Source organism: Mchenga conophoros, linkage group LG23 (assembly GCF_057382185.1).
Source record: "Mchenga conophoros isolate Kocher_MC1m ecotype Shallow Benthic linkage group LG23, M_conophoros_male_GT1.1, whole genome shotgun sequence".
In the NCBI taxonomy this organism is placed as follows: Eukaryota; Metazoa; Chordata; class Actinopteri; order Cichliformes; family Cichlidae; genus Mchenga; species Mchenga conophoros.
The window spans coordinates 23,844,432-23,871,817 of NC_140547.1; the positions used below are offsets into that span (position 1 = coordinate 23,844,432).

At 41.1% G+C, this 27,386-nt stretch overlaps 1 protein-coding gene across 20 annotated transcripts in view; it reads left to right on the top strand.

Annotated features, from left to right (window-relative positions):
• Positions 1-27,386, top strand: part of unc80 (unc-80 homolog (C. elegans)) — a 70,029-nt gene that overhangs the window by 12,120 nt on the left and 30,523 nt on the right. For 10 of the 20 annotated variants that reach the window (XM_085266475.1, XM_085266470.1, XM_085266466.1 and 7 more), the window contains exons 8-22: positions 5,289-5,562; positions 5,666-5,800; positions 5,883-6,099; positions 7,083-7,223; positions 9,801-10,069; positions 10,329-10,664; positions 10,764-10,895; positions 11,875-12,022; positions 15,101-15,151; positions 15,526-15,743; positions 18,499-18,662; positions 21,507-21,605; positions 21,833-22,041; positions 25,295-25,401; positions 25,535-25,688. In XM_085266475.1, coding sequence (XP_085122601.1) covers positions 5,289-5,562; positions 5,666-5,800; positions 5,883-6,099; positions 7,083-7,223; positions 9,801-10,069; positions 10,329-10,664; positions 10,764-10,895; positions 11,875-12,022; positions 15,101-15,151; positions 15,526-15,743; positions 18,499-18,662; positions 21,507-21,605; positions 21,833-22,041; positions 25,295-25,401; positions 25,535-25,688 — 2,654 coding nt within the window. The remainder of the gene's footprint in view (positions 1-5,288; positions 5,563-5,665; positions 5,801-5,882; positions 6,100-7,082; positions 7,224-9,800; positions 10,070-10,328; positions 10,665-10,763; positions 10,896-11,874; positions 12,023-15,100; positions 15,152-15,525; positions 15,744-18,498; positions 18,663-21,506; positions 21,606-21,832; positions 22,042-25,294; positions 25,402-25,534; positions 25,689-27,386) is intronic. The other 10 variants (XM_085266483.1, XM_085266486.1, XM_085266484.1 and 7 more) reach the window with 5 other exon arrangements.

The following is a 27,386-nucleotide window of genomic DNA, read 5'->3' on the forward strand; positions in this document are numbered from 1 at the left end:
TTTTTTTTTACCTCTATCAATGTCATATACCATATATTGTCACCAATGTTCCCTCTAAACCAGGGCTCTAGACTAACTTTTTGCCATGGGCGTACCGGTACGCCTAACTTTAAAAAGTTAGGCGTACCGGCACAAAAGTTAGGTGTACACAAATTTTATAATAATTTATATAATATAATGTGTTTTTCTGGATACACTGTGCTTTTTCAGCATTCAAAGATTGATGACACCGTGTCAGAGCACTGGCATGAATGAATGAATGAATGAATAAATTTCAGAAGGATCAGGCCTTAACTTAACAGAAAAGTTAGCAATAGTTCTTTTCCTATTACAGCTACATCCACGTCTGTCGTGCCTAGGCTGCTCACTAGGGCTGGGTATCATCACTGATTTCTATAATCCATTTGATTCCGGTTTTCAAAGTCCCGATTCAATTCAACTTAGCCTCAGACATTCAGAAATATTATAATTCTGATCATTTATCAGTACTGACTTCATCAGAATTGTGAACATCACAGCAGATGTATGGGCTCAAAATGTGGTCATAAATATTTTGTACTTGTAAAAAAGATTTGTGTGTGCGTAAAAAAGATTTGTATGTGTAAAAAAGATTTGCGTGTACGTAAAAAAGATTTGTGTGTGTGTAAAAAAGATTTGTGTGTGTGTAAAAAAGATTTGTGTGTGCGTAAAAAAGATTTGTATGTGTAAAAAAGATTTGTGTGTGCGTAAAAAAGATTTGTATGTGTAAAAAGAATTTGTGTGTGCGTAAAAAAGATTTGTATGTGTAAAAAGAATTTGTGTGTGCGTAAAAAAGATTTGTGTGTGCGTAAAAAAGATTTGTATGTGTAAAAAAGATTTGTGTGTGCGTAAAAAAGATTTGTATGTGTAAAAAGAATTTGTGTGTGCGTAAAAAAGATTTGTATGTGTAAAAAAGATTTGTGTGTGCGTAAAAAAGATTTGTGTGTGTAAAAAAGAATTTGTGTGTGCGTAAAAAAGATTTGTATGTGTAAAAAAGATTTGTATGTGTAAAAAAGATTTGTGTGTGCGTAAAAAAGATTTGTGTGCGTAAAAAAGATTTGTATGTGTAAAAAGAATTTGTGTGTGCGTAAAAAAGATTTGTATGTGTAAAAAAGATTTGTATGTGGACTTAGAAAAAAAACCCCTGCAAGTTACAAGTACTGATTTTTGACCCTATTTTTCTTCCCTTCATCTGATTGGTGAATGTCATGTCAATCACAAATGTAACAATCCAATCAGAGAACAGATGGGTTTGGCTGTCGGAGGGGCGCTGTTTTGAACTGCAGGTCCTTGAAGGGTGATACCGTTTGAAGCTGGAGGATCGCTATATAAATATCCGATAGCAGCTAGGTCCCCTAACTTTCAGTAGCTGTTGAAAGGATAAAGTTGTGGTATATCAGTGGTTAGAAATAACATTATTACTTTAGGATTAGTTTAACACAAAGTCAGGGCTGACCCAGGACCATTGCTGTGAGTCACAGTGCGCAGCATAAAAGTCCTTTCACATCAGATGCAGGATACGCTGCTAATGCTAACTGCTAACTAAAAGCAAAGGATCCAGAATTTGTTATGCTGGCTGCTGGGCTCTGTGGGTTTTTGCAGCAGCTCTACCTGTACTAGATGCACCTGCTCCTTGTCTTTTCTATCTCTGACTTTATGTCCTCTACAAGAGTTAGTTTTTTTTGCTAGTTCTTCAAATGTTCAATAAAAACATGTATGCTAATTCATAACGAAGAAAGCTTTGTAATGAAGACTGTCATTTCCAAAACACTGCCCGCCCCCACCCCGCGGTCCGCAGCGCTGTTGAAAAGGCTGTGGAAGTCCCTGTATTAAACACGTAGACCTGTGACACAAAAATCACCAAACTCGGACAACCACAGACTGTTTTCCTTCGTGGTGATGAAGGAAAACGCTGGGTTGGCATGTAAAAGGGCATTTATTCCCTTCAAGGACCTGCAGTTCAAAAAAAGCGCCCCTCGACAGCCAAACCCATCTGTTCTCTGATTGGATTGTTACATTTGTGATTGACATGACATTGACCAATCAGATGAAGGGAAGAAAAAATCCGTACTTGTAACTTGCAGGTTTTTTTTTTCTAAGTCCACACACAAATCTTTTTTACACAAACAAATCTTTTTTACGCACACACAAATTCTTTTTACACATACAAATCTTTTTTACGCACACACAAATTCTTTTTACACATACAAATCTTTTTTACGCACACACAAATTCTTTTTACACATACAAATCTTTTTTACGCACACACAAATTCTTTTTACACACACAAATCTTTTTTACAAGTACAAAATATTTATGACCACATTTTGAGCCCATACCAGATGCCTTTGTGTGAAAGTAACTGAGAATAAAACACAGAAAAACATGAAGGAGATTTTCCTGGTCTGGCTTTTTATAGCAGATAACCTTAAAAATATTCTACAATGTTCTGCATATAAAGTTTACATTTCTTCAGTATTGAATAACAGAAAAAACAGGCTTTCTTGTCCGAGGTCATTTAAGTGAAAAAAAGAAAAAGACAGCAGCCACAGCGCTGTAAACAACGGTAGACTGGTGGGTAATAAGCGAATGAATAATACAGAAAACAGAGATTGGAGACGGGAAACTGTTCTTGAAGTACAGAGCTAGAGAGAGAGCTAGCTGTGCATGGAGTGTGATTTTAATAGTCGTGGAAGCAAAACAGCAAAATTCATGACGACATTGATCAAATGTGAAGCGCAGTTTGCTGCTTCTTTTGCTGCTGGCTCGGTGAATTTTGGTTGGAGAGAGACAAAACCTGCAGCTCAGAATCAGCGCAAAAAGACGTAAACACAGCGCGGACCGGACGCATCAGAACCGCTAAGCTCCGACAGCGTGTCCGTCTACGGGCCGTCGGGTGAGAAAGCCGAGAAAGACAAAGTTGATTCTGATGCGTCGGTCCGTTCTGTGTTTACGTCTTTGTGTGGAATCCGTGTACCTGCTCTCATTTGCTGTTTGGTTGTTGTTGAAATGGTTTTGTGAGCTTTAATCTGAGAATCTGGCGTTTCTGGCAAAACACAGTTATATTTAAAAGTCGATTCAGGATATAATGAATTGATATCGCTTTATTCAAGCTACTCACCTCCCACTTCCACCTGCACTTTCAACTGGACCACGGCCAATCAGAGAGGTCCCGCCCCTGACTATCTCTGATTGGTTTAGTCCACGATAGGGGCAAAATGTGTGTCTGTTGTTGACCACAGGGAAGGTTGCAGATTTTTTTTTTTTTTCTTTTTGCTACCCGAACAGTTGGTCGCACAGGTGCAACCAAATATTTTTTTTTAGTCGCACCACTGAAAAATTTGGTCGCATTTGCGACCAAATTGGTCGCACTCTAGAGCCCTGCTCTAAACTGCGGGCGTGTGCAATTGCGCACTGCTAGCACGGTCTCTGCGCACAGGAAAAAAATCTAACCTGAATTGAAATTAAAATCAATACTTTAACAATTCTGTTTTGCAGTGTTAGTCAGTAAGTGACTGGCTGCTCCAGTATGGGATTAGAACGATGCCACCGTATCCCATAGTCCAGCCAATGATGCGATTCACATTCGTATATACGCAGCTAATCAACGTCGTTGACAGGCTACGACAGCGTCCTTATGTGCCGACACCGGTGTTTTAGCTAGCGAAGCAGCGTGGCTGATGTGGAGTGAAGCCACGTTAATGACAACGTGTACAACCATTGGAGATGTGAGCAGGACTGACGGAAGAATTGACGGGAAAAGTGTTGACTTTATACCAGTTTTTAAATTGTGTTGATAGGCCACGTAAAACCAGAGTTATGATAAAAAAAATATATATATATATTTACCAAACATATATGTAATGTTTGGTAAAAATGGCGTTTTATAAGGAGAACGCTCGAAAGCGCTCTCCGTATGTGAGCAAAAACAAAATCAAAAAATTCCCCAGCCTTTCCTGTTGGTGGAAAAATGTACCATGTTGACCAATCAAAAAATGAAAAGGCAACATGGCATTTAGTTGTTTAGAAAGGGGGAAGTTTTAGGAGTGACGGCGGTGTTTTGAGATGTGAGAGATTTGCGACGTTTAGCGCAAATCTTGTGTCGTTAGTGTGTAGTGTAGTCAATAGTTTTGTTGTGTGTGTCAGAACAATGAGGCGACTACTGAATGTTACAGGTGATACAGGAGTGATACATCTCCTGTTGTCAGGCCTGCAGGTATCAGGCTGTTGTTCTTCTTTATCTCATAGTGGACAGAAATAATTTTTTGGAGTGGCACAAACAATTTGTGTGGCATCAAATTTGATGCAGAACAGCTGATTGTTCTGTAAATAGTTTGAAATGTTTATTTAAAAAACCGCCTTGGCTGCATTTTTAAGTAAACAGCTGCAAAAAACTTTGTTGTTTGCATAACTCGATTCGATGCTGGCGTGACCAAAGTACACACGTCTAATGTTGCTCATTGTGGTCCAAGTGGCCGCTCAGGGAGTTTGTGTGTCACTCAGACACATGAAAAATTAGAGGGAATGTTGATTGTCACTGGCATATGCTCTCTATGTGGGTCTTGTTGCTACTATCCTCACCTCTGGCTTTTTGGACACAGAGATCCCAAAACAGAGGAATACTGTCAGACAGAAACGGCTGCAGATAGAAACAGAACAGCTTGCTACCCAGTTACACCCGGTAACTTTTGTTTAAGGAGCTAAACTTTTTCTTAAAACTAACTGTGGTGTAAAAGCCATCAGCTATTAGGTAAATTAGACCACAGATATAGCAGAAGCTGTTCTTACTTTATAAAAATTGAGCAATCAGGTTACATGTCACCTGTTACATCTCTCTAGCTATGTCAGAGTTGCAGGTTTCACAGAGCAGAGCAGTTACAGCGGATGTAATAAAGGCAGCTCTTTCTTAGTCCCACAAAATCTATCTGACAATGTAGCACCCATCCAGTTATGCGGAAGTGTGGATATGTTGTGCCCGAATGTTAAAATGCTCTGAAACAAACGGCGAATACAGGCTTAACTCTTTGATGCACACATATCTTCATTTAGCTTCTAGCTTTCACAATCACAGTTGGTTGTGCCCTCTTGCTTGTTGAACTCCCCGCAAGGGCCCGATTTATTCTGCATACCTTCACGTACTAGGTGAACTCCTTTCATAGATTGATTTAATCTGTGCGTGATTAATTTCTGTACTGTCTTTTAAAATTAAACTTCACCATCTTAAAGGTTGAACCTGTGAAACTTCCTTTATTTCCTCTCTCTTCTTTCAGAACATCAGCTCCTGCCGGCCTGCCAGCATCGTTGGCCCAGCGGGCACGTTACGCCACTTATTTTGATGTGGCTGTGCTGCGCTGTCTGCTGCAGCCGCACTGGACGGAGGAGGGCGTGCACTGGGCCTTGATGTACTACCTGCAGCGCCTCAGGCAGATCCTGGAGGAGAGGCCTGAACGTCCCCCAGAGCCCTTGGTTGCACCTCTGCCACGGCCACGCAGCAGCTCCATGGTGGCTGCGACACCCTCACTGGTCAACACCCACAAGACTCAGGTCACTCATCGAAACAGCTTTAATAGTCGCCTCTAAGCCATCTTTAGGATGTCCGTGTTGCTCCTGCTGGTTCGTGACCTTTGCCTTCTCTTATTTTTCGCAGGATATGAGCTTAAAATGCAATGAAGAGGGGAAATCTCTGAGCACAGAGACCTTTGCAAGGGTTTCCCTGACTAACCTTCGTCGGCAGGCTGTCCCTGACTTGTCTTCCGACCTGGGCATGAACATCTTCAAGAAGGTCAGAGACTGGCCTTTATGTTTTAAGCTAAAACAATAAATACAGATTCATGTGATTGAGAGGACCTGTTGTTCCACTTCAGTTTAAGAACCGCCGCGAGGACCGCGAGAGAAAGGGCTCCATCCCCTTCCATCACACGGGGAAGAAGCGCCAGCGTCGGATGGGGGTTCCCTTCCTGCTGCACGATGACCACCTGGACGTCTCTCCCACCCGCAGCACCTTCTCCTTCGGAAGCTTCTCTGGCCTGGGTGACGACAGGCGGGCCCTGGAACGTGGAGGCTGGCAGGCCACCATCATGGGTAATGAGATTGGATGCCACCAGTTTGAAGTCTTGCTTCCACTCCACCGGGCTTTCATGAGTCAGAGGATTTAGTCTGGATCTGGCTGTCAGCTGGTGAATTAGGTCACTTCATTGACACTGGTATTCCTTATGAGCTCTCACTGAATAGTGGAGATTAACATTCGCTCAAGGCACAAAAGCAGTTATTATTTTTATTATTTTCAAGAGTTAGTGACTTTTTAAAGGCTTATTTCCATTAAGAAAAAAAACCTACTGTCCTCTTTTACCATGCTGTTATGAACCCACTTAACCTGAGCTGCTGCTAGAAAGATTCAAGTCTGTGTCATAGTGTATAAGTATGAGATACTTCTTACAACATGTCATAATTTGAAACCCATGACTGCTGGAGGGTCAAATTGTTGCTCCTATAGTTTGCTAATTAGAGCAGAAACTCTTAAAAAATAAAAGAAATTATGAAAATGCCCGTAGCTGGCCATTGATAATTATTTTAGCACTTTATGTCTCAAATATTTATACATTGAAATACACTCATTGGACACTGTTTACCTTGCAAAAGAGGTTGCTTTAAGTTTTCATGGTACAGACTAAACAAGGTGCTGGAAATATTCATTAGAGACTTTAAGTCCACATTGACATGATAGCATCACACAATTGCTGCTGATTTCTAGGCTGGACATGCCAGAGGGGCTCTACTGGATCAAGATCTAGTGACTGTGGAGGATGGATGGAAACCATGGACATCAGATACAGCTGGGTAAAAAAAAAAAGTTTAACTTTCAGCTCAACAAACACCAAAGCCGCAGAGACAGACTCTCTGGGGTAGGCAGGACGTAAATGCACTCTGTCTCTGTGGGCTTTGATGTTTGCTGAGCTTAAAGTTAAGCTTTTCTTTTCAGCTCCATCTGATGTCCACGTTTAGTTGTGTTATTTGGTTGTGTGCTTTCGACCTAAAACGTGTCCATTTGTTGCATCTCTTTCCAGGCAAATTCACACGGCGGGGCAGCACAGACACAGCTGCAGATGCAGACAGCCTGAGTGCCAAACACTCTCATTCCCACCACTCGCTGCTCAGAGACATGCCCGACCACTCTAACAGCCACAGTGACAACACCGTCAAGGAGGGTAAGAAGATGGTTTAAATATGGGCCTGAGCAGGTATTTAAAGCAAGCCCAAAAGTTAAATTTCTAGATGTTAAAAAACCTGAAGGAGTCTTAAAGGGGACCTATTATGACTTTCCTGGTTTCCTGTCATATATACACCGGAAATGAAGGCCACAGTTTCCAAAAAAAAAAAAAAAAAAAGAGCTAAAAGCTGCTCTAAATCCTTGTTTTTAGACAGTTTTTTAATACTCTTGGATCTGCATGACATCATTGAGAGAGAATATGCGTAATATGGTCATCTCAGAGCAGCCAATCAGAAGAAAGTTGGCTTAAAAGAGGAGGGACTGCACCAAAGCCCAGCCTGAGGTGAAGACGGATTATTTTGAAGCATGAATCATGCAAAGCTGCTCTGTTAGAGTCTCAAATATGGTGCTAGGAATGAGCAAAATGAGTAGACCAGTGTATTGATTTGTCTTTCCTAGGCTTAACAAATCAATAGAACATAGATGATGTCACTCACACAGTTTAAACTCTCTCTTTTGTTGGTAGATGGTTAAAAAACAATAAAAGATAGATCACAGATGTTTTAAATGAGACAAATTAAAGCCGGCATAGGTCAAATCAAAATGAGTTCTTAGAGATGCTGGCAGAGTGCAAGAGGAACCACAAACATCCACGTTATTTGAAAGTAAAGCGAAATAAACAAATTATCCACTGCTGATCACATTAGTGTCCATCAGCTACAATAAAGGGAGGACAGATGCTGCCGGCTCCCTTTGAGGCTCGCTGAGCAAAGCAGAAATAGGGCAGGATTATATAACAGCAATATTGTTGTGACAATGCTAATTTACACACAAACTACACACAAAATAAGAGCACCGGCTTTTAAACTGATTCACACTCTGCCACACGCTTTCTGTTTGGGTTTAGCGAGAAAGGAGCTGAATTTGACATGAGGTGCTGCCGGGATGAAAAGTACCAAAGTATCAGGCTCATTTTGTGAGGAAGCTGTCAAAAGGGTCAAATTTGCAGAAAGGACACTTTTGTATTCAGTACATATCACATGCAGGACTGTAGAGATTCAACCGTAAATATGAGAAGAATAAATAAGTGACTGAACTCAAATACGAGAATGAAATGGTTTCTTTTCGTTGACACATGGGCTTCAACATTAACCATTGTTCCATTGTTGCTTTTGAATCGCTTGCCAGATGGCAGCAGGGAGAACAAGCTGTGTCTGGGATGGTTATTGTCTTTAAGTGTCCTCGGAGCGCTGAGGAGACACCTCACCTAATCAGTATCATTGACCCGGTGGGTGTAATCACCCACCCGAGCCTCCCAGTTTTCAACTGTTCACATCCGATCCCAGTTAATGATCTTCACAGTTTGGATGCTTTCTATTGCTTCTGTGTAAAAGGTTCCAAGACCTTGCCAGAGTGCTGTGACATCAGACACAATAACACTTAAATTAATCATTAAAGTCTCAAACTGAGCGTGCCAGGGTTTTTTTTTTGTGTGTGTGTGTGTTGATCTCTTACAATTTGAATGCAGCAAGTGAAATGGTGCCAAGTGAAAAAAAGAAAAAAAAAAACAGGTTTCACACACATTTCTTCTCAAGTACATCTCTGTACAACCTTCTGGCTGTTGTGCCTTATGTGAAGCTATTAAAGCTAAACCCAAAAGAATAACTTTATGAGCAAAATGCAAAGGTATGTGGAAAACTAAGTACATCCATTATCCTTTTGCTGCTCTGGAACATTCAGGTTTGTGATCACAGAATGCAGCAATGCAAACTTTATAGGAGCAGACGTTCGAGCAAATACCCAAGAGCGACATCAGTTAACATGTTAAATCTTAACATTTATGACAGTACAGTTCCAAAAAGACTGATAAGTGTGGCTTGTTTGGAGAGGTTTCCAGGAGAAAGCCTCTTCTCTGTTAAAAAACATACAAACAAACAAAAAACACGGCAGCACAGTTTAGGTTTGCAAAGTTGCATCTGAACCAACCACAAGACTTCTGTAACAATGTGGTTTGGACAGACGAGACCAAAGTGGAGTTGTTTATTTGTAGTATGAAGCACCACAGTTGGAGAAAATGGAACTCAACACATCAAGACAACCACCTCATACAAACTGGCAGCACAGTGGTGGTGGGGTCATGATTTGGGCTTGTTTTATGGACCTGGTCAGCTTCCAGTCAATGAGTCTTCATGGTCTACCAAATTATCTGTCTGACTGCTGTTATTGGTTCCAACTGGGTCATGCAACAGGAGAATGATCTCAAACAAAGCAGCGATGACTGAAAAAGAAAACAACCAAAGTTCTGCAATGACCCAGTCAAAGTCCAGACCTTTGTACCTGGAACATAACATAGTTAGATAAACATCGAACTAATAATACAAGAAAGGTCTCTATCTACCCATCTGTACATCACTGGAAAAACCACAGCCATTCATCAGATCCACAAAACAGTTGAGCTAAAGCACTATGGAGCTACCTAAGTGGAACAAGAGGGCGATCTCGAGGATCTGTGAGTTAGAAAAACTATTAACCAGGACCGTGTACTCAATAAAAAATGATTTTCTGTTGTCTAAAGTTCGATCTCAGATCTCCACCATCACCATGGCGGCATTCAACACAACAGTTGCGTCCTTTAACGTGGGCTACGCCGACTTCTTCACTGAGCACATGAAGAAACTCTGCAACCCCGTGGCTGTACCTGAAATCCCAGTGGAGCCGCTGGCATGCGCCAACCTGCCGCGCAGCCTCACTGACTCCTGTATCAACTACTCCTGTCTGGAGGAAGGCGAGAACATCGAGGGCACCAATAACTTTGTGCTGAAAAACGGCATGTTGGACCTCACAGTGAGTGATTTAATTGGACCCTGGGGGCAAATACAGCTATTAGAAGTTATGGCCCTATTTGGCTGCTCTAATAAGCAATTATGTCACCAGTGGGACTCCAAGCAGACTCGATTCTGATGCTTTCCTTTTTAAGTCATAACATCACAGACACTTTACAGTTTCCTTAATTATTTCTCTTATGTTATTGGGACCTTCTTGGTCAAACTAAATAATTCTCTGATTTTGTCACCCTTTCTTTGCCTTCCTTCTTCCAATTTAGGCTATCCTGAGAGCTCTTTACTCCATTCTCAGCCACGATATCAGTTCCAGGATCTGCGACGTGGCTCTCAACATCATCGACTGCCTGCTGCAGCTGGGCGTGGTGCCCGGGATGGGCAAGTTGTCCAAGCCAGATAACAAGGAGAACCAAGAGGCTCGTGTCAAAGATGCGGCAGCTCAGGGCCTCGGAGGAGTCGCCCAGGGAGGCGGGCCGATTGCAGGGGCTGGAGGAGGTGGAGGAGGGGGTGGTGGAGGAGGAGGGGGCGGGGGAAGTGGTGGAGGGAGCGGGCAGGGGAGCAAGGACGATGTGAAAAATAATAAGGATGACGATAAAAAGGTGTGTTTGAACAGGTTTGTTTAGAGTGAGATTGTAAAGGTGTAGGATGCCTGAATGTCTCAACTTGTGTGTTTTCTTGCTTCTCTTCACTGGGAACAGGAAGAAGCTGGTGGCCTCAGCCCCCACCGCCTGGCTTTGACAATGCTCATAAAGATAGTCAAGTCTCTGGGCTGTGCTTACGGCTGTGGTGAGGGCCATCGAGGACTATCAGGAGATCGCCTGAGGATGCAGGTTACTCTCTATTCTCTAATTCTTTGAATGTGTGCAAATAAACACAGTTTCAGATGGTGACATCGATTCATTACCTATTAATTATTTACTGAATTGCTCCTTCGGTGTAATAAAAGTTTAATAAAAATGAAACTCATTGGCTGGAGCACTGGGCTGAGTTTCTAACTTCAGTGAGAGACAACCGCAATTTCTTTTTAATTCTAATCAATTGGTTTTTTCATTAAAAACAAACATAGCATTAGTTCAGGCAGGCCACAAAACCCTAGCTGCAAATACTGGCTCTTCAACTAATCTCACTGCCAGTGCACATCTACAGATGACTCAGCTGACAGTGATCTAAAAATCAATTCAGAGAGGGTGGTATTTTAACTTGGTTTAGGATCTGCAAGCCACTTTGGAACCCACCTCCACTCATACAGTGGAGACAAAAAGTGCTGTTTAAAAGTATTTTTGTTTGTTTTTTGTTTGTTTGTTTGCATATTTGTCACATTTACATTTACACAAAAACTGAACTTTGTGGAAGGTTTGAGTCCCGCATATCTGGGATCAAACTAACAATGATCCAAAACACACCACCTCTGAATGGTTAGAAACAACCAAAAAAACAAAAACAAAATGAAAGTGTTGGAGAGACATAGTGAAAGTCTGGACTTTAATTTGAATGAGATGCTTTGGCATGAGCTTAAACAGGCTGTTCAGTTAGTTTTTCACACAGGGCCAGGCAGGTTTAAAGAACTTTTCCTTTAAATGAACTAAATCATAATTTAAAAATTGCATTTTGTACTTACTCGGAAGGGGGGGAGATACATTTTCTCAGAACTGCATAAACTACTGAAGATGGAAATAAAAATTTCAATGGTAAATTAAATTTAAAGGAAAGCCACTTTATTGCTAGCTGACTTATTTAAAAAAAAAAAAAAAAAGTCCAGCAGCCAGAAACTTTGCTCTTGAAGTTAATTTTTAAAAATCTTTCTTTCAGGCCCAGAACTGCCTCACCAACCTGTATAAGCTGGACAAGCTTCAGTTTCGCCTGACTATGCGCGAGTACGTCAACAGAGACTCCCTCAATAACATAGTCGACTTCCTGCATGCACTGCTGGGCTTCTGCATGGAGCCCATCACTGACAGTAAGTGCTGCGGTGTGTGTTTGTGTGTGTGTGCGCGAGAGGGATGCAGATACGAGACAGTCACAAAGAAAAATATCATAAATGCTGGTAATAAATGCAGAAACAGGATGAACAACACTGGCTTTGATTGCGTATATTGGATTGTTGCTGAAAAATCGTGTGGTAGGGGTAAAAATATTGTTAATTAATGAGCATTATTTTTTTTAAATTAATCGATTAATCGTTAAGTCCACAAAATGTAGGGAAATACAAATGTTGACAAGTTTACAGCTACATCAATGCTTTGAATTAAATACAAGTCTGAATGGTAACATGCTCACAATAACAGAAAAATATATCATTTGCACTTCGTTTAGGAAGTTTGTTAGCATGTTCACCGCTGAGTTCATTGTCCGCATGCTAATTTGCTAGCAACTAATCAACATTTCCATCAGCTATGTGCTAATTAACAATATTTCTTGCATGCTAGCAGGAAGATACTGAACATGCTAACATTACCCTTCTAAACATCAGCATGCTAGCAGCTTATGTGTGAGCATGTTAGCATCCTGGGTGGTGATTACTACCAAATTAAACCAAAGTATTGGATAAATTAAGAATTTTAACTGAACATAAGCTTAAAGTTATCGAAATAGAGTGCTGCAGGAATGAGTCTTACCACCACACAATGAGTTAGCATTTTACACTTATGGTTTCGTCATCTGCCTGAAAGATACCTGTTTATGGTTAACATAGAAGCTTTACATAAGTAGTAATGGTCTGGTCTTTAGCAGTTCTTCTAATTAGGTAAATACAATCTGAGATGAACACAAGACAAATTACAGTATGTCATTATTTTTGGAAAACTAAAAGCACCCCAACATTCAGTAGCTTGTTAAAATAAATTGTAGAATAAACACACAATAATGTAAAGTAATTGTTTTAAGGATGACCCCACCAGTCTTTCTTATCACTATGGAGGAATTTTGGTCGACTCTTCTTTTCAACGTAGCTTCAGTTAATTGAGGTTTGCAGGCATTTATTTGTGCACACCTCACTTCAGGTCCCACCACATATCATGTTGTAGAGTTGCTGCTGTGCTTGGGATCATTGTCCTATTGCATGACCTAGTTTAATCCAGACTTTCAGACAGATGGCCCCACATTTTACTCTAGAATACTTTGGTATACAGAGGAGTTCATGGACAATTCAATAAGTGCAATGTGTCCAGGTCCCGTGGCTGTAAAACAAGCCCAAACATCACCCCTCCATTAATGTGCTACAGTATAAGGTGTTTGTGCTGATATGCTGTGTTTGGTTTTGTGCATTATGGTTAAACATCTCCACTTTGGTCTCATCTGTCCCAAGGACATTTTTTCAGAAGTGTTGTGGTTTTGTGGCAGCCCTTACAAACAAGCCATACTTATTCAGTCTTTTTATAATTGTACTGTCATGAACTTTGACATTTAACATGCTAACTGAGGCCTGTAGAATCTGAGTTGTAGCTCTTCAGTTTTTGCTTGGACAACCTTTCATGGGAAGATTGGGGCATTGTGTTAAAACACACCTGGATGCTCCAGAGCAGCAAACTGAGACAACTTCTCCTCTTATAGAGATGCTGATGATCAATTATTCAAGTGCATCTGATTAGCAGTACCTGGCTGTTACCCTGTTAATTCCTATGGTAGCAGTAAGGGTATAGTTAGTTTTCCACAGGACTATAAATAAGTGTGTCATAGGCTAGGTATTTGCCAACAAGCTAAAGAAACAAGAATATAGGGGAGATTTTGTAAAGTCATGCAACATTAGCATTAATCCTCACTCCCTTATTAGTCATTCAGCCCCTTCCTAAGCCTGATTCTGTTGAAGGGCTTTTCCTGTTAAAAGGGATTTCTTTCTTCCCGCTGTTGCCAAGTCCTGCAAACAGAGGGCTGTTTGATTATTTGGGTTTTCTCTAATATAATATGATTTTTACCCTAAATGTGCTTTGAGATGACTGTAGTTGTAAACCAGTGAAACCAAAATCAAAAACCACTAAAATTTTATGGAGCTTTATCCTTTTGAATGAAATCATTAAGTATCATACACCTATATTTCCCACAGAGCTTTTTTTCGAAAGTAATTCAAAAAGTTAATGGAAGAATCCCATTGGCCTCTTGTCAACAGGCTAATATGGAAATGTGTCATTCCTGCAGCAAAATTACAGTGTGAGGGAATTACAGTACTCAAGACTCAAGATATTCATCTTAACAGTATATGCACAAGCGAATTTGTTTATTTATTTTTTAAATCAAAGGCTTAAACGATTAATCGATTTCCAAGTTAACTGTTCGGTAAATGTTTCAACCTAATGGCGCAGATATTTATGCTCTAGCAAAGTCTGTCAGGTTTATTTTACTCAGATCTGTCCCATTAAAAGGTCTAGTGTGGACGCTACAGCACAGGCCAATATAAATGAAATAATATCACATAAAGAGGTAAATACTTAAAGCTCTAGTGTGGTCGACAAAGCTGAATTGTCCTACCACTGTCTCACCCCGCACTTCGACTTTGCATTTCAGCGCTATCTCTGTTTATATATGTGTTTTCCCCCTTCCTCCTTCCACTTGTCTCCGCTCGTCCGTGTCGCTTTCCTTCGTTGTCCTCCTCCTCCTCCTGCTTCCATCCTCCTCCTTTTTCTTCATCCACTTCAATGAGCTGAATCCTACCTTCCTTACACGCTCATCCATTCTGTACACTTGCCAATCCAGAGCTTTGCCCATTACATTCCTGCTCAATCAGTGGCTTTTATCGATGAGCATTAGGACACATCCTACATGCCAATTCAGTTTTGCACTGGAATTTGAAGATTTTTCTACAAGAGACAATTGGCAAGTTACTGAACCGATGAGTGTTTTTTAATTTTGAAAGTGAACAGGGCACCTTGTTTAGTTTTCAGTGTGTGTGTGGGTGTGTGTTATTTTTTAAGTGTGTGTGTTTGCATCTTGGGGGTTCACCTCCTCGTGGAGGTGGGGTGCCACTTCCTTTCTGACACCGCCTTACATGTCTGTGCTGGCCTGATGTCAATCAACTTTGTGCCCCGCCTCTTTTCTCTTGCAGAGTACGGCAGTGCAGGTGAGAGGTCCAGGAGGGCGAAAAAAAGAAACATCGGTAGATACACATGATCAATAATCAATAACAGTTGATAATATAAGCAATAAGATGACTACACTGACCTGATCAGACCCTTCCCTAGACACCGCTTTCATTGCTGCACCCCTCACTCTGTCCGAAAAGTGACAAACTCGCCTGCAACTCTAAAAGTTCTGGTTTAATCTGGCTGATATATTAATCTAACTGGACCAAGAGACTAAACCCTCTACTGTATGTTTTTAAAGCAGGCCTTAGTCACTTGCATGTATTCCTTACTCCCTACTCAGAATCCTTTTCAGTTTGGCTTCTCCCCCATATGCTTTATTAACCCCCTTTTCCTTTGCCCCCTCTCCTTCCTTCCTTGTTGTACGGGCTCACTGTTGTATGCTCAGTGCTGTCAGCAATGACTAAACCACCTGCTGTGTCATCCATGGTCTCTCCTGCCTCCCTGCTGCTTCCAGACAAGGCGGGCTTCGGAAACAACTTCGCCACAGGAGACAACAAATCTGTAGCCCAGAATATGGAGGCCGTGGTGGTGGGCTGCATGTTCAAGTCCCTCATCACCCGCTGCGCCTCAACCACACATGAGCTGCACAGCCCCGAGAACCTGGTGAGTGGGGCGTGAAATCGTCTACCTGGTTGCCTTCCAGCTGTTTTGGTGCTCCGCATTAGATTCATTAGTTAAATTAATGCTTTATTATAGATAAAGACGCTTGATCTCATTCGTTGTATCAGACATGCTATCTAAGCTGCTCTCTGGTCTGCTAGAACATGTATTGTAGATGTAGGTCTGTGCAAAAATCAAGAGCCACCCCTCATTTCTTTATATTTTACTTCCAAGAAAGGTCTTTCCAACTTTTTCTTTAGACATTGGCTTCTTTTTCCAGACCATTCTCCTTCCCAACGCATAACATACTGACGATTTGTCACATCCTGAGGCGTCCCATAGGAACGCAAGAGGTAACCTTCCGCGTCCCTATGATACGCGCCGGATTGTGGATGAAATCCAATAGACGCTCCCAGCAGTAATACATGTTCCAGCTGTGTATTCCAGCTCTAACCCTAACCTTAATCCTAACCATAAACATAACCTTATCCCTAACTTTAACCACAATCTTAATCATATTAGATTGTTTTTTCCAAAGCAATTAATGATGAGAAAGTAAAATAAATGTACATGTGTAGATTCCTTCCAAACGGTTCTCATGTTTCCGAACGCATAACATACTGAAGATTTGTCACATGGCGACGTATGTTACATTTTGGGATGAGAACGTGTTGTCTTTTTCACTCATTTTCAGTCCAGTTCTTGACAGAAAACTTAGCAAAGAACCAATATTAAATTATATCTGTAGGCACTTTTTTACTAGCACCCTCTCACAAAAATGCATCATTTGTTCCCATTGCTTTAGTAGAACCTATGAAAAATGCAAAAGAGATCACAGTTCAACAGGCATAAAATACTATTGTATGCCTGTAACAGTATTTGTGTACCAACAAAGTGATTTACAAAGCGCTACCAGCTGAAAACTTCTCAGGATGGTGTGTAGTGTTTCCTTACAAAATCTGAGGAAACTGGACAAACGGAGGACAAAAGAAGAAATATCAGGCCTACAAAACTATCTACAGCAGTTAAACAGGATCTGAAGGTCACCTGACACAGTGCCGGAGAGATGCACCTGGACCTTCAGCTAATCAGCTACTGTTCACTGAAGCCTCATGAGAAATGGAGATTCTGTTAAGGTTTGAGCTGCATTTCAGTCAGTGGTGTTGGAGAACTTGTCAAAATTGATGAATTATGAACACAGAAAAGTACCACCAGATTTTGATCAGATTACCTTGACAGAGAACAGAACAAAAGGCAGAAATATCCAAAGAAGAGCTTTGAAAGTCCTTCAAGAAGCCTGGAGAACTATTCCTGAAGACGACTTAAAGAAATGACAAGAAAGAGAGTTCAGACTGTGCTGAGAATAAAGATGGTCACACCAAATATTGACTTTCAAGCTTATTAGAATTGTAAAAACTCAGTTTTTGCCTTATGTTTTGTATTTCCATGTATGTTTGCACATGTTTTACTTTTCTTTTTTAGAAAATTTTGAAGGGAGCTCGCACCAGACTATATTAAACATGCAGTTTAGTTTTTCCGCACCATTTTCTGTCTTTTGTACAGAGGTTTTATGCATCAGCAGAGTTTAAAAACACAGAGTTTCTGTGTGACAGTTTTTTCCCCTTTTTATGTCTGACACGATATCTGCTGTTCCCCTTAAGAGTGTTTCATAATAGCTATATATCTTCTTTCAGGCCAAGGTCAAGTCAAGATGAGCTGATTTGTTTAGCATCCATCAGCTACACAGGCACTTCAAACTGAGTCGCATACGGAAAAGAATCAGATAGCACAAGTATGATGGTTCAAAAAAGCAAAAATCTAAATACAAAAAAAGATGATAAGCACAATCTGACAAACTGAAAGAGCAAGAGACTATATATGTAGAGGGAAATGACTGGACCACAAATCACAGCTGAAACTAATTGGGGTTGATTAGGGCCGGCAGTCAGAAAGGGTGGCAAAGAGAAAGCTTCTGTCTCTTTTTGTCTCCTAACTGATGAACATAATAAAGCAGGAAGTGACTAACATGATCACAGCACACTAATCTGTAGGCTAGAGCTGAAATGTTTTGAATTAAAGTAATGTTAGCGTGCAAATTATAGCTATAAACTACTTTTTTCATATAATTCATGTAATTTTCAGATGCTCTTTAGTAAAACTGCATATGGAGTGCAATTCTTTTTAAACCTAATGTCTAATTAAACAATATACAGTTGTCTTAAAAGTGAAATTGCAGATAAAGTGACATTTATGACAGCTTAGATTGTTTTTAACTTAGTTAAAATCAGGTCCACAGTAAGTGTCTTAAGGAATATACGTAAGTTGCTTAAATTTGTGCTGAATTCAACTAAAAACAATATTTCTTTCACACTTTTATATCCATATTAAGGTCTAAAAATCACCACAATACTCAGAATCTGTTATCAAATATCCAATGCACCCTTGATAAGTGTATTTGGATGCGTCTGAAAGCATTGAAGTACCTCGGCCTCTCTGCGGTGCTTGCAGAGCCTTTAGGCTGGCGTGAGTGGTGTACGTTGGCGGAGGATGACACACTTTTCGAGGCAGGCTTTGTTATGGCACGAAATCAGAGGCCACCCACTCACAAGCTGGAGCTGGTGGCTTGACAAAAACACAAGCCTGCTCCCGCACATTTGCTCAAAATTACATACTGTTCACACTGGCTGCTGATTCTCTCTTTTCTCTTTCACACATTGTTTTGCTCTCACTTTGTTTGTCTCACTCTGTCCTTTCCCAGGGTCTGTACTGTGACATCCGCCAGCTGGTCCAGTTCATTAAAGAGGCCCACGGAAACGTGTTCCGCAGGGTGGCACTGAGCGCGCTCCTGGACAGCGCGGAGAAGGTCACCGCCACCAAGAAACCTGATGAGAAGGAGGAGACCAAACAGCCCGGTCCCAGGAGGTACACTCAATGGCTAGAAACGGTCTTAATGTGACTTCACGGTGAAAAATAAATGTCTTGCTGCAGTCATTACTGTCAAATTTAAAGCCCATCACCTTGTAAAGGTAACAGAGCTCTGCTTCTCATCACTGCTTGACTTTTTTGTTTTTTGTCCTGTCTGCATCTGTTTGTTTTTTTGCTTGAGTGACTGATTTGATGTTCTTATTTCCAAAATAATGTGGCTGTTAGCGCTCTGGGTAGCCCTGCCAGGAGGCAGCTCAGCTGTGTTTGCTGCTTTATCTGACAGCCGCCACCGCATGCCATGGCACTGAAGAGAATAAACTACCTCTGACTTATTTTATTTCCACGTTTGAGGCTACAAAGTCACATGACTGCTGGCTGTGAAGCGGTGCCCATATAGAAAGCATAGACTTACAGTTGCAGAGACAGCTGACTCTTTGTATCTGTACCACTCCGTTTCTACTTAGACTCATGGACTATATATAAAAGATGGACACAGCCACCACAATCGTACTGATTTTTGTTTTGAAGCTTCACTGTTGCCGTCTTTGTTTTTTGTTTGTTTTTTAAACTGGACCTCAAAACCAAGGGCTGGATCTCGTTTACAAACCCAGACACATATGGTGTCTTCTTGTATCATCTATTTCACTCTAATTGTGACCCCGTTTATTAAATGACCATCGTAATGATACAGTGGTCCCTCGTTTATCGAGGGAGTTACATTCTAAAAATAACCTGCGATAGGTGAAATACGCAAAATAGCCAACTTTATTTTTTACAATTCTTATAGATGTTTCAAGGCTGTAAAACCCCTCACTACATACTTTATACGCTTTTCTCAGACAGGCACGAACATTTTCACACTTTTCTCTCTTGTTTAAACACTCTCGAAGTTCAAACCTTCGTAGAAAAATAAGTCCAGTATTATGGAATGAAACCAAGGCACCCGCGGTTGCCTTTGAAGGTGCAAAACGTTTCATCGACATTGTTGTGTTTGTTGGGGAGAAAACGTACAAACATACAGTACAGCACTTCAGAGTCACACTGCTAACAATTGAAGATTTGTGTAAATTTGATAAGCTGAACGCATTCTGTACTCTGATTGGTCTACAGCCAATCAGGACGCAGAACACAATGCGCTGTTAAAAAAAAAAAAAATCCACAAAACAGCGAGGCCACAAAAGGTGAACCACGTTATAGTGAGGGCCCACTGTACACAATAAACTTCAAGCTAGTAAATGAGACCTCATCATAAACTCATCAGAAAGGTAGTTACTGAGGTCTTGGATCAAGAGAGAAGGAGGGTTATTTTCTCATAGACTTGTGTCCAATCTGACTTCTTTTTGATCCCCTGCTGGCCATTAGAAAGAATGCATTTTTGAGGCTTGTCTGTCTTTTATATATAAGGTACGGTTAGAAGGCACTGGTTGGAAGAAGTTTAAGTAAAATACACTGCTAAAAAAATTAAAGGAACACCTTGAAAACTCATCAGATCTAAATAGGGAAAAATTATTCTGGATGTTTATATTGATGTGGACTGGTTGGGTAATGTGTTAGAAACTTAAGGAGGCTACATCATTTGATGTAAATGAAAATTAAACCTAGAAATTATACAGCAAGCTAATCTGTTTTACCGAAACCTTATAGCCTAAACACAAATGGTATCAATTCTTTCATTCTCCAGGAACTGCCTTTATACTCTTCCCACATGAGGCCGGGTATTGTTGAGCACTAGGAGGGACTCAGAACCTACTGCACCACCGTAGGATCTGACAGTTGGTCCATTTACTTCATCCTGACACCTAATGGCAGTCAGGGTGTCACTGCCTAGAGCAGGGGTGTCGAACTCCAGGCCTCGAGGGCCGGTGTCCTGCAGGTTTTAGATGTGTCTTTGATCCAACACAGCTGATTTAAATAGCTAAATTACCTCCTCAACATGTCTTGAAGTTCTCCACAGGCCTGGTAATGAACTAATCATTTGACTAGTTGACCAAGGGTGATATCTAAAACCTGCAAGACACCGGCCCTCGAGGCCTGGAGTTTGACACCCCTGGCCTAGTGTATGGGTATGCCTCCCCAGACCATCACTGACCCAGAAACAAACTGGTTATGCTGAACGATGTTACAGGCAGCATAACAACCCTTTCACATCTGTCACATGAGTTCAATCATCTCATCTGTGAAAATCACAGGGCAACAGTGGTGGACCTGCCAATTCTAGTATTCTATGGCAAATGCCAATCGGGCTCCACTGTGCCAGGCAATGAGTATAGGGCCAGTAGAGGATGTTAGGCCTTCAGGCCACCCTCATGAAGTCTTTTCTGATTGTTTGGTCAGAAACATTCACATCAGTGGCCTGCTGGTGATCATTTTGAAGGGCTATGGCAGGAGCAGTTACTGAGTTAAGGGCCTTCTATGGCCCTGTTCAGCTCTCCTAGAGTAACTGCCTGTCTGCTGGAATCTCCTCCATGCTCTTAAACTCTGCTGGATACACAGCAAACCTTCAGCCAATGGCACATATTGATGTGGTCCCCTGACGGATTTGGACTACCTGTGCAACATGTATAGGTTCCAGGTCTGGTCATTTAGTTTGACACTAAATGAGTAGTGACACCGTGCTACTAAATTGACCAGATCCTACAAGTTTGACCGACTGGATGCTATACTCTGAATAAAATGTGTTCCTTTAATTTTTTAACAGTTCATATGAAATAAAATATGTAAAAGACATCAGTTCAGTGGAGATTAAAGTAGTGCGATGCCTAAATTACAGGTCAGAATGGAGCCTTGAATCAGGTGGCCTGAGCGCTATGTCTGTGTGTTGGGGTGTGTGTGTGCGCGCAGGTCAGAGGCGGGTGTGTCCGGGGAGAAGGGTCAGGTGTCCAGTACTGCAGACGAGTGTCGCAGCTACATCTCCAGTAGACCCCCCCAGACACCCGAACAGTGAGTGTCCGCCTCACCTCTCCATAAAGCACCATCTCCGTCGAGCTCAGCTGCCATTTCTCTGCTCAAAGTAGAAAAAGCTCTTCCTGTTGCTCCTTCTTAACCCTCTGATAAACATTCAGTTTATACCAAAACATCCTGTAAAATAAAAAAGAAGTAAAAAGTGTTTTGTGGGAAATGTTTTATCCTTGTGCTTACCTTTCCTCTCCTCCTCTCTCTGCTTCTAGTGAAGAACAGATCCCGGGTGCTCTGCTGGGCAGGAAGGATTTTTGGAGGAAGATGTTCAAGTCGCAGAGCGCCGCCAGTGACACCAGCAGCCAGTCGGAACAAGACACCTCAGAGTGCACCACCGCACACTCTGGCACCACCACCGACCGCCGCTCACGATCCAGATCCCGTCGCATTTCGCTTCGCAAGAAGTTGAAGCTGCCTATCGGTAAGAGCAGCCTCTTCTTACCCAAGGAAGTCCCTGGGTAGGTTCAAAATAAAAGTCTTAAAACTACAGTGAGCTTTTGCCTCCTAGTAAGTGACGAGAATGCACTAGAAAATATGCACTAGCTCGAAAATAGGATTTCTCTAAAAGATTAGGCAGCCTAAGGCTATGTGTGCTTATGGAGACTTACAAATCATCCTTTTATTGAGCAGCGGTATACATTTCAACAACCATATCTCATTGCATTTGCTCTTACTTTGAAATCCCCTCTAACATAATGTGTTTTATGTGTTCAACATTGTGGCACTGCCTGCCCCGAGGCCAAGTCACTTCATCTCTTTGGTCTGTTTTGTGCTCCTTTTTGTGCCATAGCATGCCGCAGGACTGTTCGCCTACCGCTCACTCTCTCTGTCCTACGTATGTCGATGTGGAACCATCTTCATACTGTATCCGTACCATGTCTGTGTTGTGTTGATCATCCCAACCCCCTAGCATGTTTGCAGACCTGTGGAAAAAAAACTGATTTAAATGAAGAGAGTACATGCTTATTTAGCACGCGTTGCTCTAGGGAAGCAAATAAGCTTCACCCTTAAATGAAGAAAATTAAAACCTAGGGATCATGTGTAGGGTGATGATAGACTAAGTTTGTATTTTTGCAACATAAGGCCCAGGGGCCAGAATCAGCTCAGCAAACACTTTAATCCAGCCTCATTGGACGGCTTTGGAAAACGTGAGGGATGGCGTAGATTTTGGACTTTTAACTGTATTGTCATAAGTTTTACAGCTTTATTTTTACTGATAATAACTTCATTCATGCTATACCAAAGTAACTAACTTGTAGATTAAAAAAATAAATGATGGAAAGTTCCTGTTTTTTTTTTTACTATTTGCTTTAGAAATCTCTTTTTTTATTTTTATATTTTTAACAATGAAACAAAAAAGAAATTCTGTTTAATTACAGCACAGTCTGAACAATGAGCTGTAATTTCACACTGTTAGGTGTGGGCTGTGTGCGGACAGGGATAGGACCCAAGGTGCAGACTCCAGAGACAAACGTAAATTGAAATAGCTTTAATGCTGAACTCAAACATAACATAACTGGAAAAAATCTAAATAAACTTAAACCGGCGGATTGACAAAACACACAGCAAAATAAACGGTAGATCGCGACACGGACACAGAGAAACACAGGGCTTAAATACAAAGAGGGAGCAATCAGGGAATGAATAACAGGAGGGAAACACAGCTGGGGCAAATCAGAACTGACGAGACAAAAGGAAGCGTAAACTGAACACACTGAGATAAGACAGAGACCTTCAAAGTAAAACAGGAAACACATAACACAGACTCACATGCAGGCACCACAGAGGGAACAGAGACGTGGGACCAGGGCACACACAAACACTGACTGAACACGGGGATATAGGAACTAAGGATACACAGAGACGCGAACTAGACAAGGGGATACAGGTGATAGGGGAGACAGAGCAACTAAAGAAGACAGAGACATAAACCATAAGACAGAACTCAAAGAAACCAAAGACTAGAAAGTATAAATAATATAATAAACTCAAAAACCCTGGGTCAACGACCCAGGCATCCTAACACACACTTTATTTCTTACAATTTAAACCCACAAAGTCATGCTGTCAATTTTCTTTGATTTACTACAACAGTATTTGTTTATCACGTAGAAAAACTGAGACATTGAAATTGCACTTCTTTTTCTTATCTTAAGATATAAATATATAAAAATATGTATATATATTAAATGTGCAATTAAACTTATTTACACAGGTAGAAATGAGATGTTCACTGGTCTCCCCTACTTAAGATCAAGCAGGCTGTTTCTAGCTTAAATTAACCAAAACAATATACCAACACAACTCAAGCTACACCTACCAGAGATAGGACAGAGCATAACAATTTTTTTCATACTGTTTGAGGTCTGTAATATTTGAAATTCATTCTTATATAACAATATGTGAGCATGAAAAAAAGGTTAAATCAACGCATCATTATAGTTTGAGATGTTTGAGATAATTTGAGCTTTCGGACATGGTGTGTTATCCTGCTAGAAGATGCCATCAGAAGATGGGTACACTGTGTTCAACACTAACCCTAACACTTTGGTGTTTAAATGTTGCTCAGTTGGTACAAAGGAGGCCAAGGTGTGCAAATAAAATTCCCCCCAGATGCTTACACCACTGTCATCAGTCTGAACCATTCATACAAGGCATTATTTCATGCTGTTTACACCAAATTCTGACCCAGCTGTCCAAATGTTGCAGCAGAAATTGTGACTCACCAGACCAAGAATCATTTTTCCAATTTTCTATTGTCCAATTTTGTTGAGCCAGTAAATGGTAGCTTCAGTTTCCTGTTCTCAGCTGGCAGGAGTGGCACCAGGTGTGGTCTTCTGCTACAGTTGAGATGCTCATCTGCATACAGTAGTTGTAACAAGTTTTTTCAGTTAAGTTGCTGTTGCCTTCCTATCAGCTAGAAGCAGTCTGGTCACATTCACCTCTGACCTCTGAATCAATAAGACGATTTCACCCAATGCACTGCTGAGACCATTCCAGACCATTCTCTGTAAATCCCAGCAGATTGGCTGTTTCTGAAAACCTCAGAAGAGCCCATCTGACACCAACAACCATGCCACATTTGAAGTTACATAAATGGTAAATCCACTAAATTGCTGAAATGTGATTGGCTGATTAAATAAAAATATAAAACACAACCAGACCCTAACTTTAGCTTAGCAGAGAAAATTGGTTTAGTTTTAAGCTTTTATTTGCAAATTTCCTCCCTAGTGCAGTATTGGCTATTTATAAGTGTTTGTAGGTTTTCATTTAGTTATGGGTAGCGTAGTAATTATACTTCCCTTCTATTTATTATGAAAATTGTCTATATACCATATTCACATGGCACCTCCTTCTTTGAACATATCATAAAAGTGCATTTGCAAACACAGCTAAAAGCAAGCAGGAAGGTCAGTTTAGTTTCAGTGTCCTTCTTCTGTAACTTCTTTGAATGACTCTGTGAATCTTTGTGAATCTCTGTGAATCTTTATACACCCTGAATGTGTGTGTCTGTGCAGTAACATTGAGTGAATGCCCTTGCATCATTCCCTGTTCTACCCATTGGTGTGCATGCATACATAATCCCAGTGTAGTTACCCGATTTATAGATTTACCTCTTTATTACCATACATGATGATGTTCATGTCAGTGTTTTTTTATTTGTGTGTTTTCAGGGAACTGGTTGAAGCGCTCCTCTCTCTCTGGACTGACTGACGGCGTCGAGGACTTGCTGGATATCAGCTCGGTGGATCGACTCTCCTTCATACGTCAGAGTTCAAAGGTCAGCTCGCCGCCACTGAAAGCCACCATAGTGTGTCGCAGCTTTTCTAATCAGCCGTCCTTTTGAGCAAACAGAGGTTTGATTTGGTCTACGTTGCCAGCTGATATGCGCGGATGTGTTTATGTGTGTTTAGGTGAAGTTCACTAGTGCAGTGAAGCTATCTGAAGGTGGCGCTGTAGGGCCGGAGTACGGCAGGGACGAGGAGGAGAATTTCTTCAAGCGGCTCGGTAAATGGAGGTCTGGCAGGAGGAATCCATCCAAGCTTCACCACACAGAAGAGAAAGATGGTAGACCCCCCCCACCCTGGGGTGCCCCCCTCGCCCACCCCATGCCCCCATCGTTCTTTGTCTGTTCCTCTCTTCTTCTGTCCTCGCCTCTGTTTGTCGCTGGTGGTGTCGTGTTTTGTTTGGCCTCGCAAGTCGTGGTCTTTTGACAGTGCTGCCGTCCACCATTCTCCATGTCAGCCTCGCCAGATAGCTGCCTGCTACGCTCTTTTAATCCAGATGGGTGAATTTTCAACCCATCAGTGTCAATTCAAAGTGATCATTTTCTGGAAGGCCTGCCAAAAAACCTCCCCAAAACTAAAGCTAATATAAAACAACAGGGGAAGGGGAAATGGACTCGATGTTTTATTTTCTCACTGATAAACTTGGCGACGTTTACCGAGGTCAGAGGCAGACAGCTGCTTCTATAGGACACTTAATCTTTCTGTAGCTGTAAGGATCGCCCCCTTAAAAGAATGCAGGCTTATAGAGTTTTCACACCGGCTCTGCTTTTCACACCCTGAAGGTACTTGTGTCTCTCTTTTGTACTGTTGATGAGTCAAAGGCATATGCCAAAAAGATCAGCCAAAAGTTCTCTAGAGTTACATGATATGAATCACTGGCCTCATTTCCCCCTATACTACTGACTACAGTTCAGGATGCCTTTGCTGCCTCTACTTTTTCATGCTAGTGAATTAACACTTTTTGATTGCTTGAACAGCCCTTTGAAAGTCATTTTTGTAATTGCTATAAACAAAAAACATCAGACTATCCAACAGCTAAGAGATTTCTTTGTTCCTTTACAGCATGGAAAAATTACCTTAAACACAACTAATATGTAGCTTTATGCAAACGTCTTGAGTCATCCTTTATTTCTTTTATATTTTGCTTCCAAGTAGCCAGACTATTAAAGCAATAGGTCTCCAGGGTCTCTGAAGGTTTTTCAAATTGTTTCTTTGGACATTGGCTGCTTTTCGCTCATGTTCAGTCCAGTCCTTATACCTGATCATTTTCACAGGAATGTTTTTGTTTGTTAAGACACTTAACACTGACCACACAGATGTGATGAATCATTCAAGTATAAAAACGAAACCTAGCTCAAGGGATAAACCAGTGTTGTGTCTACATATAATAGACAATTTAGCAAAGAACCAATTTTAAATTGTATCTTTAGTCACTTTGTTACTAACAGCCTGTCCCAAAATATGTAATTTGTCCCATGTACAAACGGAAACAAGTTGAATCTTTGAAAATGCCAGAGCAAAGTTTGACAGGCTTAAAATAGTATTTTTGTACCAACAAGGTGATTCCCAAAGAGCTATTAGCTGAAAACATTACATATCTCAGCATGGTGTGCAGTGTGTCCTTAAAAAAATTGAGGAAACTGGACAAATGGATGAAAAATCTACAGCAGATAAATATATAACTAAAAACTAAGAAAAAATTCATTAAAAACCTGACAAAAGACAATTTTTAAGCATGACAATGATTCCAAGCACGCTACCAATGCAGCAACACTAATACCTGAATAGAAAAACACACAGTGAAACGTCTTGGATCATGGTCCAGAACCCGGACCGACCAACATCCAGAGAAGAGCTCTGAATGTCCTTCCTTTAAAAGTTCCAATAAATCACTTCATTTATTTCCCATTTTCCTAGCAAGACATAAAGAAACGAGGGATGACTCAAGACTTTTTTCACAATACTCTAACACATTGTA